The sequence below is a fragment of the Acyrthosiphon pisum genome, chromosome A3, assembly GCF_005508785.2.
Source record: "Acyrthosiphon pisum isolate AL4f chromosome A3, pea_aphid_22Mar2018_4r6ur, whole genome shotgun sequence".
Taxonomy (NCBI): domain Eukaryota; kingdom Metazoa; phylum Arthropoda; class Insecta; order Hemiptera; family Aphididae; genus Acyrthosiphon; species Acyrthosiphon pisum.
In genome coordinates, this window is record NC_042496.1 from 37,926,968 (window position 1) to 37,947,234 (window position 20,267).

At 35.7% G+C, this 20,267-nt stretch overlaps 1 protein-coding gene across 1 annotated transcript; it reads left to right on the forward strand.

Annotated features, from left to right (window-relative positions):
- Positions 1-17,769: 17,769 nt before the first annotated feature.
- LOC103309846 (nucleosome assembly protein 1-like 1) lies at positions 17,770-18,907 on the forward strand. The gene has a single exon (XM_008186355.3). It carries the CDS (start codon positions 17,887-17,889, stop codon positions 18,805-18,807), a length of 921 nt encoding a protein of 306 aa, XP_008184577.1. The 5' UTR covers positions 17,770-17,886; the 3' UTR covers positions 18,808-18,907.
- The last annotated feature ends 1,360 nt before the right edge of the window (positions 18,908-20,267 follow it).

Genomic DNA, 20,267 nt, shown 5'->3' on the forward strand with positions numbered 1-20,267 from the left:
GAATTACGATTCACGGTTAAATCAATTCTATCGATAACGTAAATGGCTTGCGAGTAAATATGAAAAAAATCTTGCTACTTTCATAACGTACACCTAAAGGTCTTTTCTCTTGTTATACCATTTCTCCGAGGAGAAGAAATACGTACAGTGAGGTTATTGAAAACTTTGACCTGAAAAAGAAAGTTATATTTTAAATTATGAATTAAAAAACAATATATAATTTTATTATATTTTATATTATGTTTGATAATATTATTTTTAAGGGGCCTCGCTACTGCCGTCAGTTTTAACTGAAAAGACCTAAAGTATTGACAAAATTAAAGTTAGTTAACGTGAACACACCAGAAAATCGTTTGTAGATCCTACGAAGCACTTTGTAAAAACTAAATTATATAGTATTGTGAACTGTAATCAAAAACTCGAAAATACGAACTTTTTCGAATCATAATTAAAACTATTATTAAAAACGGAAAATGTGTCGTACGATATGCAGATATTTTTCTGCTGAATTCAAATATATTTTTTCAAATATTATTTTGGTAAACTAGATCACTGATAAACCGATCGGATCATCTTGAAGTAGGTACGTCGTTTGTCGTACGTTGTTCGCATAATCGCAGGTATATACTATCATAATAATATCGCTAGCACATAATATAATATGTATCTATATTCTAATCTGCAATGGTATTATAATATAATTTATTCCGTAAAGATAATTTTTCGTTCAATTCGTGACTCGTGGTGTATATAATATTACAGCAGTGCTCGAAACTGTCGTCGGTCAGCTATTAATGAGTATAAACATATTATCGATGACGGAGGGTTTAATCGACTAGGTTTTGAAAAAAACACTATTGGAAGGGTCCAGTGCAACAACCCGGTATGTCCACTCTGTCAAAAGAAGTTTTTTTATTGTGGTTTTCTGATAACGAGGAAATAAAACTACACATTTCGGTGTTACAAACTGGTATGTCCGATTATTAGATACGGAGATATAAGCAAAAATGTACTTACCAGGTTATTACATCCAGTGCGAGAACCCGGTATGTTCTTATTGTCCGGACATACAAAGTTTTCGCACCGAAACTAATTCGACTAAAAATTATAAAAATCAAATTTACGAGCAAGAAACCCGGTAAGTCCATAAATTCATCCTATTTATAGGTCATAACATTTTTTGTATCATTATAATTGTAATTTGAATATCAATAAAGAAAATAGACTGCGCTACATTTCGTTTTCTATACAAACATAAAGCGTGTGACAAATATTAAAGAATTTAAACGTTTATTTCTTCTCCTGGAAAATTTCCAAAAGCGGACGTACCAGGTTGTTGCACTGGACCGTTCACACTGTATTGTCACTATTTGGTGCGAGATTTCATTAATTTTCTTCTGTCGGAAAAACCGCTGCGCCGCCGGGCCTACTTTATGCGCTAGCGTCAGAGGTCGAACGCATTTTTATAGGTAGGTACCTACATAAATCTTTTTCCCGTCTCGGGAAAGCGTTTCAGCGGCGGCCGTGAAATACATATTCATGGACTAATCGCGAGCGAGTACAGTTTTTTACGTCTCTGTATACATATATATGTTCTTTTACGACAATTTACACGCGCACACACGCACATATATATATTATATATATATAAACGGTAACCGACTGTAACATATATAAATTCGGTTGATAGCCGTGTGTGCGATATGGCCGGATACTGTTGTATACAGAAACGCCTGGCACGCACACGTTAACTCACTGTCCCCCGGCAGAGGGTTTATTGAATAATGTAGGAAATTGGCAACGACACCCCGGGACGTTATTAAATGGATCGGCAGACAGGACAAATAGCCCCGGAGGAGGCCTGCGCGTAATGTGTTGGGCGATAAAAAATCGCGTCCGGCACGTATAATATTATATAAAAAAAAAAGTAGAAGAAGAAAGAGAGAGAAAAATGTCCGACACACACACACACAAACGAAGTTCGCAGTCGGAAAGCAATTCTGTTAAAAGTGTCGACACCCAACGCGTGGCGGCGGCCGAGGACTTTTCCCTCATCGAGTATTCCGCGTGTGTGTGTGTGTGCTTCGGATAAGTTAAGTAGATTGTTGCGGCGGCGACACACTGCAGTGGGTGGGCGTGTGTGTGTGTGTGCGAATTTTCACATAAAACACAAAACGCATCGTTCAACGGCCATATATATATATATATATATATGTATGTATATAAACACCCTCGTCGGACCAGCCACCACCGGTTAGAAATTCAAATCGCGTACTGTGTATACGAATATATATATAATATTATATTATTATACGAGCTCGCGCGTCGGTCTTTCGCACCACCACCGCCGCCGCCGCGCAAAGTGTTTTTCTTTCACGCTTTCTTTTCTTTTTTTTCTCTATTTTTTATTTTCCCGACACGTACGATCACACGCACACACGCGCACGCGGCGTATATTATTATAATATGCGTGTTGTAAGTATTTTTCCCCGTTTTCTTCTTTTATGTCTGCATTAAGTCGACGACCACGACGACGACGACACACTATATTATTATTATTATTCGCATATTATATTATACGTTTGCCGGTGTGAACTAGTGTGGGGGTAATGCGATATGCGTCTGTCCCGTCCCCGTTCACGCACCCCCGACCCACTCACCGCCCCTCCTCTTCCACTCGGGCGGGTCTGCGAGTGTTTTTCACGACCGCCGTAAAAATATAATATATAAAAAATATACGCATACAGCCTATGCGTGCGGGAAAATCAACATATTTGCGTGAACGACGTCGTCGCCTCCACGACGGCGAAAACAATCGTTTGGCCGCGGGGCCGAGACCGCGTGCAAATTCCGCGGACGGAATAATAAAACGCCGAGCGGGCGATATTATGATGATAACGTAATGTTTTTATTAAACGTGTTATATCTGTATGAACTGCAGTGTTTCTAGGTACTTATACATATTTATAATAATATAGTATATACGTAATATGCATAATGTAATATGATATTATAATATATTACGAGAGAGCGAGACGTCATATTTATTATTACGAACGCGGCGCCAAAGACGGAATATTATATGTACATAAACACGGTAACGTGGAACTCGCAGACCCGTTGGTCATATTTTAATGCAAAGTATAAATTGAATTACAGAACGTATCGGTTTTTAGATTCTGAGCGGAGCTAATGAGCTATTGGTTTTACAATGGTGTTTGTTTTTTTCTAACGCTTTGTATATCACCATAGAAACGAATAAAAAATCATAATATTAATTCAACTTACATGATATAATAAATAATAACAATATAAAATATCCAGACTGACAAACCGTCTCCTTATACAATTATATTATATCATTGAATTCAAGTCTAATACGATCCATTATACAATGACCCACTTGTAACCTACTGTACAGCAGAGCGACATCCACTTACCTGCTTTTTATATTATTATTTGTATTAATTGTATAGTATACGTGTAGTATGGACTGCACAAATATTATACAGGATTTGTCTTCATGTCTAAATGCGTTTAATCAAATTCTGATTTTTTGAAATGTCCATATATACATCTAAATACTTTCAACATATCTATAAATCAAAATGTAAACGGCACATGTTTAATGAGATATTACTTTATTAGAATATGATGACCAACTGATACAGTCATAATATTATAGCACACTGCAACACCCAATCAACTGTAAATTAAAAATGAATAATAAATTATATCGACAAACGGAACAGTTTTATGCCTTAGCTTAAAAAATACTTTTGACGTTTATAATAATACTACAATATAATAATGAATAAGTTGGTAAAGTAAAAAGAGGAGCACGGTACTTGACGTTTTTCCTCTCCAAGGGAAATCTATACGAATCATAAATATTATGTTTTTGTTGATAAGTATAAAATCATGCCAACAAAATTACGAAAACCTCACGAAAAATCGGTCAAAAAACAAAGTAAAAGTTTATCCAACACAAAAACATATTATTTATGTTAAAAAACTGCTTGTAATTTTTAATGTTTTTTTCTTATTTTTGTGTGTTCTCAATACCTATAATGATCTGATTCTCTTGGTCCCTTGCAAAGATCGAATGTGAACTAATTTCGACTGTATTTCTACCTATAATATAATGTTTTTTTGTGATAATCACACGCCGCGCCGTATAAACCACGACACCGAACTGCGTAGTTTCACGTATTTCTATTTCCTTTCGCGTGATTTTAACTATATATGTATATTATATTCCCCGGCGATCGAAGGGTACGTTTTTTATTTTAAAAAGCTTTGTCGTGTTTTCAATCGAAATATCCTCGCACTTGCACATCCGCAGAACATAATATAATAATATAAACGTTACGTCAAATCGCTGACACTAAATTTATACAGCTCAAGCGAGTTACTCGCGATTTAATGCCATATAATAATGTACAGCCATCTACAACATATATATATATATATTATTATTTTATGTTGTTGGTCGATGATTGTTCTTCAATCGATAACACACGACGAGTGTCAAGAAAAAATGCACTACATATATGCCACCACCACATATAATGATATAATATTATATTGTGTCTGCAGATATATTATCCGACCGTGAGCATACCGAGGTTCATACATAAACATAGGTACCTAACATACTGTTGTATAATGTGATAAAATATATATTATATTATTTGTCACAAGTATATGGACAATACTTTGGGTGCAGAGACGATGGACAAAAAAAATTTGACATTACGGTAGGTGTATATTTTATTACTTCACTTCAGTTGTATTGTCTATTATAGTAATGCGCATAAGTCATAATATTTTACTACTGCCGGTGAACCTATATGGCTTATGGTTGTCTAATGACATTTCTGAAGCTATTTTTCTCGATGTTTAATATTTTTAACAAATACCTATAGTACCCAGTTTAACTACTCAAGTATTTTAAGTTAATATGAACAGTAGGAATACAATATAGATACATACCGCTAATTAGACGGACGTTACGCAGGGTGCCCATTCACCCAATCACCAACCAGTAACTCGTTTGAAAATTGATTTTCGAAAAAATGTTATGATTTGGAATATTAAATTAAAAAATTATGTTATCATACGTGAAAGTAGAAAGCTCGAAATTATTTTAATTTCATACCGCTTACAAAATATGATGTAGAAAAAATATTTTCAAAAATGATAATAAATTTGTTTTGATAATATAGTAAAATATGTTATATTTATTGCTGTCGAGATCAACCTTGGAACAACAGTATTGTAATCTGCACGGTCCGCAGTGTTTAAAATAAAAGTAACTGTTGATCGGTACTCAAATTGGGCGAGATAGCCGTCCCTTAATTATTTTAACTCGGCTGATATGTTTTGTTACATATGCATTAATCGTTGTTTATTAATTCAATCATACAAAGTATATTTTACAGATTGCGTGATTGCAGGAAATCACACGCACCCGAAAGATCCAAGACTTATACTCGACGAATATTCTCAGCATATTATTATAGTTGTTCTGAAGTCGATAGTCTGAGAAAAAAATCACCCTCACCTTTCCAAGGATCTTCGTCTGAAGAAACGTCAAACCACCCTTGCGTCTCTAAATATAACATAAAATTATGTATATAGTATTAATAATAATAATAATTACGAACTACCACCGCCATCACCGTCGTGGTGGTGTCGTAATACGACGACGAAAGGAACACGTCCCGGCGAAAAAGGGTTATTCCTTGCGTGCGCGGATGTGGGTTATTGCTCGTTTCTAACCCTTTTTTTCGGATCCCCCGTGCGGCGCGCCACTTGGGTTATTAATTTTTATAGTTTGCGACGCGCTAATTTAATTTCTCGGCGGCGGCGGCGGCGGCGGCGGCGGCGGCGGAGGCAACGTTTTCCGAGAGGAGAATTTTTCTTTTTTTTAAATTATTATTAACTTATTATTATTATTGTTATTGCGGTTGTACCCGGACGGCGATACCACGGTGGCGGTATAATACGCGCGTGCATTACACATAAAGTCTACCGCACTGTATAATAACACGAAGAAAAAAGTGATACCCCTTTCGCACGCGCCCCGCGAAGACGCGAAAGAGCCGCAAATCCCGCGGTTGTTATGGGCTATGGTGACGGTGGACGGCGAGGGGAACACAATATTATACGACGTGATGTGCGGCTCGCAATTAAGAGGTTTATTCATTTCAGACCGTTGTCGCGGTTTTTACGTGTACAATACGATCTTTGGGCGGCTCGAGAGAGGGAGAGAAGCCGCGACGACGAAGACGTGAAGACCTCGCCATTTATTACCCACACCGGGAGAGCACGATCGTTATTATTTTTACTGTCGTAAAACACGCACGCATTATGTGCACTCGTCGAAATGCTTTGGAAATCTCGACAGCGGATTTTCCTGCTGCCGAAAAACACGTCGAGTTACACGTACGCACACGCATGTATATATAGTTATAAGTTATAACTTATAACGTAATATTATATACAGTTACCGCTTAATGTGATCACATTGGTTCAGACCATTTTGATTCTATTGACCAGTTGATTCGATAAAGCGTATTTTTTTCAATATAATATTTTGGTTTGGGATCTTCAGTTTTGATTCCAATACACGGATGGTTCTATAAACAGCTGCGGCGATCACATTGACCGGATCTCACTGTATCGCAGTCGCTTTTGCTTGATTAGAGGTCCACGGTGTCGATGAAATATTATTACTACATTTTACACCCTTTCGCCAAATTCTTATTATAAAATTCATAGGTACGCAATATTTTGGAAATCTCGACTCTCGACACCGGCTTTTCTTGCTACCGAAAAACAAGTTACGTTACAAGTACACACAAATCATTTTAATTTATAATAGTATTATAATATATCATAGTAAAAAAAAAACATGTTAAGTCACACGTACGCAAGTCGCACATGCACACACACACACATATATATATATAACGTATTATTAATATATTCATCTATCGTTTGCGTTTTTTATAATACATTACCAGCTAGACATTATAATTATTATCTTTGTCGCTTTTTCTATATTAGAGGTTCACGTTGTCGATACAATATTATTACCGCATTTTACACCCTTTCGTCAAATTCGTATTATAATATGAAGGGTACAGGGGAAAAACGGTTGTAGTCCATTTCTGTAAATTTTTCAGGAGAGCAGAAATAATGTTTGGACTACAATCTTTCTTTACTAGTATACCTAATCTTTTCTATTGAATAACTATGGACTGAACGATTCTTTCACTGAATCGATTTCAACTGTCAATACTACTCCTAGTTTGCTATGACCCGTTTGCTGTCGAATCAAACAATAAAATCGAAATCGAAAAAAATGGACTACTAGCGTTTTTCCCATATTATACCTTTCATATTCATAGGTGCATAATATCATGTTACTATAGTCACTATGTATAATCAATGATAATATATATATTATTATATATGTGATGCATGTTTAAATAGTTTGTACCACATGGCAACATTATTATTTCATAATAGATTTCCGGCAGAACGATTATCTCATTATACCAAATACCTATTTCGTCGTCGCTTTTATATAAACTATATTATAATTCATTTTTGTTATTACCATCGTTAGGTACGTCTCTGAAGCGGATGCGGTCTGTGCATCACTGTACCAGACATTATACTATAAAATATTATATTTTAAATGTATTTTTTTATTATTTAAATTATTATTATTAATATCATATGTCTATTTATATAGAAATGTATATACGAAACGAGGAGGTATTATTTTAGCGCATATTATATGTACTACCGTTATTATGCAACGAATGATAAAAAATGTTATTGACCTTTTTAATTTCAGTTTTCATGATTTATAATAATTGGATATATTATATTATAACGAACTACTCAAACAGATTCGAAACGTTTGGTAGGTATGGTATCATATTTATAGTAAATTATACAGAAATTTGCGGTATTTGCGGTGTTCAGTATGACAGTTTTTTGTTGTGTTAAAATCTGACGTCACACCCTTAGTGTAAAAGGCGCTAACGTTTTAAAAGCGTTATACTTTAAAGTGGTTTTTATAAAGTGAACCACCCGCGGTGGTCTTCAAAAAGTAGCAGAAGAAGTGAGAGGGATATTTAGCGCTTTCGACCAAATATAATTTCTAAAGTAAAAAATACTTTACAAAGCACCAAATCATGTCGACTTTCTTAAAACCGGAGCACCTACTTTTTAATTCGCCACCTGAACCTAATACTATTATTGTGAACGTCGCTGGAAATCGTTCATCGAATAAAAACTATAGAATTTTTGTTTCAAAATGTTTCAAAAGCGTTCGTTTTATATTAATATGCATAATATGTTACTGAGAGCTGATATTATACGCTTATAACAGGATTTTTCAGATGAGCTATATATGTAACACATAAGTCACGACCCCTTAAGCCATTCGCTTAACACATTAGCGCAATTTGGCGTCATGTACGATCCGCGGTGGTACCTACACAATGCGTATTATAATATTATAATACATAATATAGGGCACAATAGCGCGTCTTCGTTCTTAATGTGCACGACAACAAAACGTAACACATCTCAAACTATCGGCCTCTCCGATGATGATGATGATAGTAATACTTTGGCCGGGAGAAAACTTGACCCCACACCCCGCCCCCTAATTCGCCGGTACGCGAGAATCGAATCAATATAATAACCGTTTCGTCCGGGGACGAGAAAATATGGAGGGTGTTATATATATATATATTATCATGTCCGGTCCACACTCGATCACATCCGTCTCGCATCTCCCTGTAGACTCGTTCATCTTGCGCGACTCGAGTATTATATGTATTATATATACATATACGACCAGAGCTGCCGCGTGCGCTAGCCGTGGGCTGCACGTGGGCACTAAAATGGTTAGAAGATATGATTATTATGTGATTATGACGACGACGATAATTTAGTGATAGCGTACAGGCCCAGTACGACAATGACGCGTGTTGGCTGCCGTGACGGATGATTTCCCCTCCCGCCGCCCCTTAGCGTGTGCCGCTATACCGTGCGAGTGGTAACAAATTTTAGAAGCGGGACATTTTGTATTGGGTATTGTTTTATCGATATTATTAGATTCTGAGCGGAGCGAGCAAACTGGTGGTTTTACAATGATGTTTATTAGATTCTGAGCGGAGCGAGGAAGCAAGTGGCTTTAAGACGGTGTTTATTTTTTTATTTTTATCCCGTATACAACATTTCTACCAGGAGGAGTGTTTCAATTTTAACATCTTTTAGCAAATTAAATCAAGATGGTACTTTAGAGAAGTCATTTTTTGATTTTCTCTATAGTTATTTAATTCCACGGGAAAAACCACCGATTAATTACGGAAAACCGCTAAAAATGAGATTTTAATTTCTAACACTTTGTTCATTAGCATAGCAACGGATAAAAAATAATGATATTAGAATATTAAATCAACTTACATGCTATACCTAATAAATAATAACAATATAAAAAATCAAGACTGACAAACCGTCTACGCTCAGAATCGTTTTTATTATACAACGATATTATATCATGAATTCAACTTTAATACAATCCATTATACGTTGACCCACTTGTAACCTAATGTACAGCAGAGCGACTTCCACTTACCCGCTTCAATAATATTGTAGATGAGATAGCTGGTATAGGTACTTATATTTGCGTACGATCATTATATTCACGAGTTATAATATTATACGCGTCATGATCTCCAATGTCTGATTTTCTATAGTTATAATTGATACCTTTATGGCTATATGGTCCTATGATCATTTTACACGGGTAGACTTAATATTGTGATAATCTAATCGCCGAAATTCGATAATATACTTAATTTATTATATTACATAAACATTTACTATCCAAAAATAAAGACGTTTATGTCAACAAAAAAACAATAGAAACGTACTGCAGTCGCGGCACAACTATGGAGATATAATTTATATGGCTATTTTATTTTATAATATTTCTAATTTCTATACATTCGTTTACTTTATATAGGACATAGGTGTGGTTGTCGAGCGCATTCTTTGAAAGGCCATGATTATTATTGTTTGTATTGTCTTGTCCGAGTTATTATATTATATTTTCATCGAGAGAAATTGGAGTTTTCGAAAACGCTCACTATACTTTCAAATGTCCGTTGTCAATTTACTAATTTATTATGCTAACGTCGCAATTTTATTCCTCCACGATAAAAAATGTTTTAATCAGCTCATCAAGTTGAGCACGTTTGAGAAATCCAGATAAACCGCTAACCAAGGTTTTATTACCCATCTGTAGGTATGTATATCGTATATACAATCGCATCCTGTTCGAAACAGAATTGTAACTTTTCACCCCATTTGTATCCCGCATTATACCGCAAACTTCCATCCGCGCTATTTCATATCCTGTTTATACTTTACTTTTCCCAAACCTATAATTAAATAAAAAGTTACCTGATTTTTTTTTTTTCGAGCATCAAAATTACTAGTCAAATGCAAATTAGCGCGTGTTATCACGAGTTTTATACATTTCCGCAGGGATTGTGCTTAACTTTAAACTTTTTCTTGGGTTAGGTTTTACAACGCACAGTTTTTAGTTTCAATCCATATAAGAACCGGCACCGCACATATAGCTAGATTTAATTTCCTTTGACACTGTGCAGGTATGTCGACGTGTTTGTGGAATTTAGAAATATAAAACGAAAATCTGAATTACCAACCATTTTACAGATGGCCCTTTCACTTCCTTTTGACTTTACAGCGTCCTTTGCGCTGCGTTGTATCGGCGCTATACCTATTATATACGGGTTTCGTTAAAAAAAGGCGTGTGACATGAAAAAATTGTTTAAAAAAAAAAAAGAACATCGAGCGCGTCACTACGATAAGTTTAGTGTATTTATTATACCTTTTATATTATTACAGCGACGGTCGAAAAATCGGACGGGGCCTGAACACCAACTCGTCGTCGTCGTCGTAATAATAATAATGATGATGATGATAATTATTGCGTTCGTGAAAGTTTGTCGTCGACGACGGATAACGAAGAAGAATCGGGCCCTTGGGGTTCGTGTAGTCGCGGGCAAGTGACGACGGGAATTTAACATCATCATCGCCGTGGCTGTATTAAATATAGTGTTGGTAGTTATATAGTCAGTCGCGGTGTGGTGTATAGGAGCTAGTAATCATCGTCATCCAGCGGGACCATCAGCTGCGGCCGGTAATTTCCGCGGGGCTAACGTCGGCCGGTGTGCCGCATCGCATCTGGGGCCCGGTTCGCCAATTAAACAGATTAAAAATTAAAAAAAAAAATAATAATAATAACCGTGGGCGATCATCACATATATATATATATATACACCGCTGAAACCCTTCGCCGACACTATATTTTATTGTTATTATCGTCGTGGTCGCGGTGTGTATATCCGAGTCGCGGACCACCACTTTGATTAATCACATCCGTAACTCGATTATAACATACGATGCGATATATAATATCGTACACCGCGGCGCTGATGTTTTACACCGAGCACGATATCGTATGTACAGCACGCGCGTGATACAATAATAATATGTACGAGCAGAGTGTTAATGTGTGGTTCGGGGGGGGGGGGGGGGGTGTAGTGTCGCATGTGCCCTGTAGTAGTATTATGTTCGACTACATTATACCCTCCTCGCCGTCATCGGAAATCGAATCCGCACGGGGACACAATGGTACGCGTAATTAACACGAGAGCGGCTCCGGTGCGGTGCGGTGCGCCGCTGCTGTATTACAATAATAATAATAATAATAATATATCATAACCGGTATACGGTATGTGTTCGATGACGGTTGCATACAATACGCACGATACAATAATAATATGATCCACCGTAACAATAGCATAATATAGAACGGAGTAATACGCCCGTCGACTGCGCACCCTTTTCGCGTATCGATGGGATTTCCGTCGACGCCACTGCCGGAGGGATGGATGTGCGTGCGCGGCACTCGTTTTGAATCACTGCCCGCCACTTCCTCGCACCTGCAGCTGTGGAAAGTCCACTCTACACTTAGACGACCCGGAAGTCAATATCGTCATATGGACGGGAACCTATGTCGACGACGCGCACCTGCTTCCGCACATCATGACCCCGCAGTGACCGCTGTGCGGGAAAACGTAAAACCGCAAGACTTTGACCGCGATATTACATGACGATAACACATCGTATTATTATACCCCTTGCTGCTCAGTTATTACGAAACACACGCGTACGCTCGAATATATAATGTCCACCCCTGCAGCCGCCACGAACGCGGGGCGCGACGACGATTTGTTTTTTATCCACCCTCTTTTTTTTTGCCGACGTGATATTACAGGTATTGACTATTGTACCTATCGGATAATTACGACTGCGCACCGGATTCCCGCCAAAATGTCACGGAAATTTTACCAGATCCTTAGACGACGCGTCCTCGATCTCTCGACTCGCGGTAATACCTATACAAAAACGATACTATTCTGACAGTATAGATCTCCAAAGTTGCCTGGATGACTTTAATGATTGGTGCTCAAAAAATGGATTGTAAACAAATGCAACTTTATTTCATTTTTCCGAACGCGTTCACATAACATTAGCTTTCAATATTCTATTTATTCTACTCCTCTAGTGCCCGTCTCCACTATTGAAGATTATTAGGTGTTATTTTCTCTTCCGATCTATCGCTTAATGACCCTATTAATTATATCCGTGATAAATCTATGAAAACTCTTGGGTTTATAAACCGCAACACTATATTGGTTTCAGTAATATTTATGCATTAAACACCCCTTACATGTCACTTGTTCGTCCGGTACTTGAATATGCCTCTATATAATCTGGTCACCCCATCAATTATTCCACAAGGATCGTTTAAATAAAGTACAAAATAAATTTATTAAAAAAAATGATTGTTGTGGCGTACACCCATACAGTTTTAAATCTCTAACTCAAAGACGAGTTGAGTTTGATGTTACCTTTATTTATAAACTATTAAATAATGAGATTGATGATCCAGATTCATTGTATAACTAGTTCGTTCTTTTTATTCAAGATGTCCTCACATTTTTAAAACAGAATTTCATACCACTAACTATACGGACACGCAGCCCCTATTGATCGCGCATGCCGCTCCTCAACAATCTGTCAAACATTGATATATTTTTTTGATTCTTTGCCATCTATAATGAATAAATTAAAATATTAAAAGTTGTATTACTTGTTTTTATCCGTCTTTACTTATCACTGTAAGCTTTGTTATTATTTTTTTCTCTTTCCTCTTTATCTGTACTGGAATGTTTAAATTTATTATTTTCATGATTTGTACTGTACTTATGCCCTCGAGGCGTTGGAAAATATATAAATAAATACCTATTATATAGGTATATATGCAATTCTGCAGAAGACACGTATTTCAATAGTGTGCTTAAAATATTGATTTACATTGCGTATTACGAGTTTTACGTAGATAGTTTAACTTGTATATTTTGCAACATTAATTAACTCTTGTGCAACTTAAAACGATACATAACGTTGATTTTATAATATATTAAGGGGATTCGATACCGTGGTTTTCTGTTTTTGTCAACACACGTGCGACATAGTATTTTGGACGCGTTTTTTTGCCAAACATTCCAATTGATCTATCGAAGCGTAAGATTTCTGAAAACAGATTTGAATTTGTCGTCAAGTCTACTTGAAATCGACTTTCTACATTTTTGATATTATTATCCCCCCAAATTCTTAAAAATTTCATATTCAAAAATTAAGAGTTTATTTAAAAATTCTTGTAATTCAATTTTTGGAGAAGTAAAAATCAAAAATCAAAAATGTGAGAATGTCTATTTCAAGTAGACTTGACAACAAATTAAAATCTGTTTTCAGAAATCTTATCGCTTCAATAGATCAATTGGAATGTTTGGCAAAAAACACGTCTAAAATACTATGTCGTGAGTGTGTTAGACAAAAACAGAAAATCACAGTATCGAACACCCTTGAGCGGATTGGTGACGGTGATTTTCTATATTTGTCTAACACACCCGCGACATAAGAATTTAGACGTGTTTTTTGTCAAACGTACCGGTTGGTATAGTGAAGCAATAAAAATTCTGAAAACAGATTTAAATTTGTCGTCAAGTCTACTTGAGATCGGTCGGTTGACATATTTTATACTATCCCCTAAAATCCTAAAATTATTGTATTATTAAAGAGTAATTAAAACAATTTCATATTTCATTTTTTGGACAAGTGTAAATCAAAAAATCAAAAATGTAGATTGATCTCTAGTAGACTTGACGACAAATTCAAATCTGTTTTCAGAATTGTTTTCGCATTAATATATCAATCGGTACGTTTGACAAAAAACACGTTTAAATTCTTATGTTGCGCGTGTGTTAGACAAAGACAGAAAATCACCGCCACCAATCCCCTTAAATAAAATATTTGTTGTATTATAATATTATGTATTATTTTTTTTACGCCATATTACGGGAATTTCGTTGAACATACCCCCCTCCCCATCTCTTTTGATCGTCTGCCGCATCGTTAATACGCGGTCGATGAAACATTCAATCTTGACTCTTGAGTATTGTATTTTAGCATATATGATATTATTGAATACTATAACACTTCGTTCAATAGCCTATTTGCTTCTACAAAGTTTGTCGACTATTGTCGGAATAGTAGATACTTTACCTCTTTGTTTGAAAATTCTGTTCAACGAGCTTAAAAATTATTTAGTGCTCAATTATATGGGAAATAGTAAGTTTCTACACGGCGCAAAAAGTTGCGTATTGTGTAAGTTTCTACACGGTAAAAACCAGATACGTATGTTATGTTCATACAAGGCGGAAAATGTTAAATATGTTAAATATACGAATTTAAAAAAATATAAAAAAATCGCATAATGCGAAATTTCATATTATATTTTATATTTACTTGTGACAATGCGCTATAACGGTTTTTATTACATTTTTTAATCATCGCATAATATATTAAAATTTATTATTTTCAAATTCGTATATACATAATATTTAACCTTTGCCGCCTTGTAGGTACTAACATACGTACCTGGTTTTTACCGTATAGGAACTTACTTATGTAACTTAGTTACATAATATGTACCTTTTTCTATCGTGTAGGAACTAACGTATGTATTTTTTGTACCTGCTACTCTCGTGTAAGAACTTACATTGGCCCAAATATATAACCACCATATAGTTACACGCACAGTCCTTTGTTGCAGTGAATTAACCTTAAACTCTTTTTACCCCACGAAATTTTACACTATATAACCACAAACTATATTTTAGTAAAATGTTTTATTTTTTTTTATTGAGCTTAAGCCCGGCAACTATGGCCATTGGCTGTTTTTTCAACGGTTGGTTGAAAGACGTTTTTCTGTGTGGCAAGGGTTTGTAGCTAAAAATCCCGTGTGGTCACCCATCCAGGTCACTCAACTGCGGAAAAGTAAAATGTTTGTATTACTATATAAAATAACGTACAGTTGATATATTTTATTCACTACTTTTTTATCTAGTTCAAAGGATTCTTAAATGTTAAAGCTACGATATAATAATACAATCATAGTGCACTATATGCATGTTTCAACGGCTATGACTATGGGTCTTGTGTCACGTTAAATATAAAAAAGTGTTCAAATAGCAATCTTCTCCAAACTCAGTCTTCAGCCATCGTCCAAATAAAAATTACGATGACGACGAAAATTTAAACTCGATAACCATCATTGAGCGAATCGTACACGGATCGAGATTAATAAATATTATCATTTTCGACGTGTGGAATAAACGCCTCAATCGCTGTGTTGCCGAATCTCTCGGGAACCACAATAGTCCTTCGTCGGGTAGTAATCGCGTTCTTAAATTACCAAAAGCTTATCAGGTGTGACGGATTGGCGGTGTAAAGCATCATATATTAAAGGAAGGGGTGGTCGACGACGACGTGCAAGGCACTCGATGAAATAATTTGCCGTGTAATGGTAGTGTAAAAGCAAATGAAAAAAAAAAACGTAAAAAGTCGCACAAATCAAACACGTGTGCATCAACGGCCAGCGGAAACAAAAAAAAAAACGGATATAAAATTACACGGTGTCTTTATTATATTATGGAGAGACTACGGAGTGGTCGTGTGCGTGACAGAGTGACGGAAGTAGAGAGAAAACGGATGTGGCGGAAGTAGTCCGCGTGGGTTTCGTATTTTTTTTAATTAGAACAAACCAAACACGACCGTTGCGCTCGGGGCGTAAACACGCGAGTCACCGACGACGACGGACGTCTGCAGCGTCGGTCCCTCGCCGCGGTTTAACCATCCCTCCTAACCCTCCCCGCCGACGACGCGCAATCCGGCGGTTTTCGCCGAGCTCCGAAAGGGTGCAAAAGTCCCTTGTAATTATCGGGCGCGGCTTTTTCACTTTTACCCCCGCGTCAACTCTATAATAATACGCGTTGTCGAGTGCCGACCGACGACGACGACGACGACGACGCTCTAATAATGCGCACACGACGTACGAAATGTAAACTCGCACGTCCTTCCACAGCACTACAACGGACTATCGATTTCGCTGTTTGATCGTCTAAGTGTATAATATTATTATATACGATTGCAGTGTGCGTGAGACGCACTCGAACGCTATTGAAGTACGCCTACGTGACAACTATGTGTGTAATGAATGTTTGCCAAACGCCGATAAACGCGATCGTGCGATATTAAATCGTACAATATTATTATATATATATATATATATATAGGTATACTTTTGTCGAGATGACTTACTACGGTGGCAGTGACAAGACACGTGGCATGCGATAAGACAGTGATAACGCGAGTAGCGCCGGCGACCGAATCGAACGCGCGCGCACTTGTTGATCGCCCGCGGTTTGCTGTAAATATTATTATTTCGTCGTCTGCCCACCGATTGCTTTTGGTTTGGTACGTCCTACCTAGTTATGAAATACTACGTGCATATGGTTCTGTACATTATGCGAGTACGAATTCAATATGCACCTACTGCAGCATGTGGTTACTGGTTAGAATATAGGTATATGGAGACGTGGTTCTAGAATATTAAATACTTATTTGGTGTCGGAGAACATTAATTACCTAATAGATTGTGAATGTGATATAATATTATGTTAACTGTTAATATCATTATTATTATTAAATCATTATACTTCTGTTTTTCTTTATAGGTTTTCATGCAACATTTTTTAGAACAAAATAATATGAAATTTCATTGGAAAAAAATGTAGTCTCCACTTTTGTTAACACGTTCAATATCAATAATGGACAATACAACAATACAAAATATGGATTGTGTTTTGCTTTACATCACACGGCGTCTAAGATAGGCAATTTAGCTATTTTTTTGTTACGTTGCTTTGTCATCCTATTATAATAATAGTATGAGTGTGTTATTGATTTCAATACTTCTATAATATTATTATATTGTTTTTGTTATCATGTTTTGGCTCGGATCTCTAAAATATGCAATTGACTTCTTTTTGTAAATTACTTCATATCGAAACTAAATTTATATTAATACGATATTAAAATACGAATACACCTTAAGGCACGCTTTGTATTATTATGGGTATTTTATTATTTTCTCATAAAAATAATAATACATGGATACATTAATAATTTATAACGATGACAACCTAACTATTTTTTTTTTTATAAATAGATAGTTTTTGAAAAAGCGATTTTGTTCTTATAAAATATAATTTCTGACAGTCATTTAAATTTGTTTTGCGATTGTCGTGGAACAAACAACGCACTTGGATTCATCGCAGGCTTTTTAAAAATATGTCGCCAGAAGTAAAAAAGCGCGTGCGGGCTCTAAAAAGACTAATTTTAGCCCAGCATGAAATAAAATTGAGATTCCAGGCCGAAGTTCATCTTCTTAAATTGAAATACCAAAAAGTGTACGAGCCATATGTTAATAAACAAACGGATATAATTAAAGGAAACTGCGAGCCTACCAAAGGCGAATACAGTAGTTCTGATGAAGAAGATGACGTACAAGCTCCCAGATACGATGAACTAGGGGAAAGAGGACCTGAATCATGTAAACAAGAACCGAAAGGAATACCGGACTTTTGGTTTGTGTACATGATTAATTCGTACAACTTCAAATGTAACATACTACCACATGATGAGCAAATCATCAGACATGTGTCAGATATCAGATGTAATCGGTCGGAAGAGTGCATCGGATTTACTTTGGAATTCCATTTCACACCTAACGAATGGTTCACTAATAATGTACTGACCTTGAAGTTCGAAGAGGACCGTCCAGACAATATTTTTGATATTGTTGAATCTTATGGCCTGGTATACGACATTCATTACAAACTTACGGGCTGTGAAATTAATTGGAACGAGGGAAGAAATGTGACACAGCAAATCAAAAATGTAAAACTTGAAGGCACCGAAGTTCCTTTGAACAAAACCGTTGAATATCCATCGTTCTTCAATTTATTTGAAGATAAATTTAATTGGACAAATACCGATAGAGAGTGTTTTGGAGTATCTTTCAAAAAATATTATCGCCAGTGCAATTGGTTAGTTAATGACGCTTTTAAGAAAATTTATTTCCACCGCCCGGACATATTATATAGTTTTGCGAAAACGTTTGATTTTTCTGAACATTACGAAACGTGTGAGTCGTATATTGAGACGGACGGAGAAGATGATAAATGCATGTGTCACTCACAAATGAAATAATAAACAATACTGGCTAAAAATTGTTTTATATATTATAATATAACGTGTTATTACCATTTGATTGTTAGCCAAAATTATGTCAATCCGAGGGTCACGTGATCGCTTCTAATTTTTTGGCAATTTCATTATTTTGTCATTCAATTTGACCCAATGCAATAGAAACATAATTGATTTTTAAGATAATGACACACTGAAGTCTATACGAACGGCCACAATAAGATCTGTCATGCGATATCAGCTCTAATTGTAATTTGTGTTGTACGTTTTTTTTTTTTTTAATTTAAAACCTGTATAATATTTTGTCAACACAATGAGTAAAAAAATATGACCGGGAAAAATACGGTCTGGGAGTATACTTTCCAGATTTCCGCGGTACGTGACAATATGATGCAGTCGGCGCATATTTTGAAATCCCGAGATTATACCTATACACGGTCCATCACAATAATATATGATCTGAATAATATTTTATTTCGGATTTTTACTGTCCGAGACTTAACTGTTTTTCGCTTATTATTCTTGGTCCTTTGAACGCACTTTAACGTACGTAATTTATGTTTTAATATAAATACACGTTTAACCGTGCGTGAGAACATTTCAAATTACTATGATTAATATAATAATAATAATTAACAATAGAATTGCGTACCTAACCAACGTTTTGCCATTTCGTTACATTATTATGGTTTGATCAATAAATTACAATCATACATGTCTACTTAACATAATAATATTTATTTATTTTTGTATAATATAATTTAATATAAATAATTTAAACTCGTAATAATATTATAATATAATACATTTATAAAACACATAATTTGTGTATGAAGTGTCTAGACACTTTTACAACCTTGTCTTTCTACGTAGTAAAATGATTCTAAATATATTGTATTCGTGCATTTACACCTGAAAAAACACCAGATTTGACGAGACTACAGATAAGTTTATTTAAATTGATATTGGGTAAATTGTCCAACTTTTTGGACATGATTGGGCGGGGGAAGGAAAACAATTTTTATAATATTACCTATACGGAAGATTGTTGGGCTATTATACATTTCGCACTTCCATTATAAAATATTATTTTAAATTATTTCTTTCCGTAAAAACATCACTATAATATCTATCACATCGGAGTATTATAACGAACATTTAAGAAAAGGAAATGTGTCAAAACGATCACTCTGCCGTACTTAAGTCACGGTGGGGTAACCGAAACGTACAAAATTTAATTTTTATTAAATTCAACATCACTCTCAACATTTCATATTATTTTTTTAAGAGTGCGGCTTAAAACTTTAAACACGACCAATAAATTTGTATCGATTGGTCGATTGGTAACAGATTTTTGTGGAAAGGAAAACATGGAGCATCGCAGCGTACCTCGTCGGTTTTCCGCAAGGCAGGTACCTACCACCAAAGGTGGGAAAGTTAATGAAAATAATTAACTCATGTTA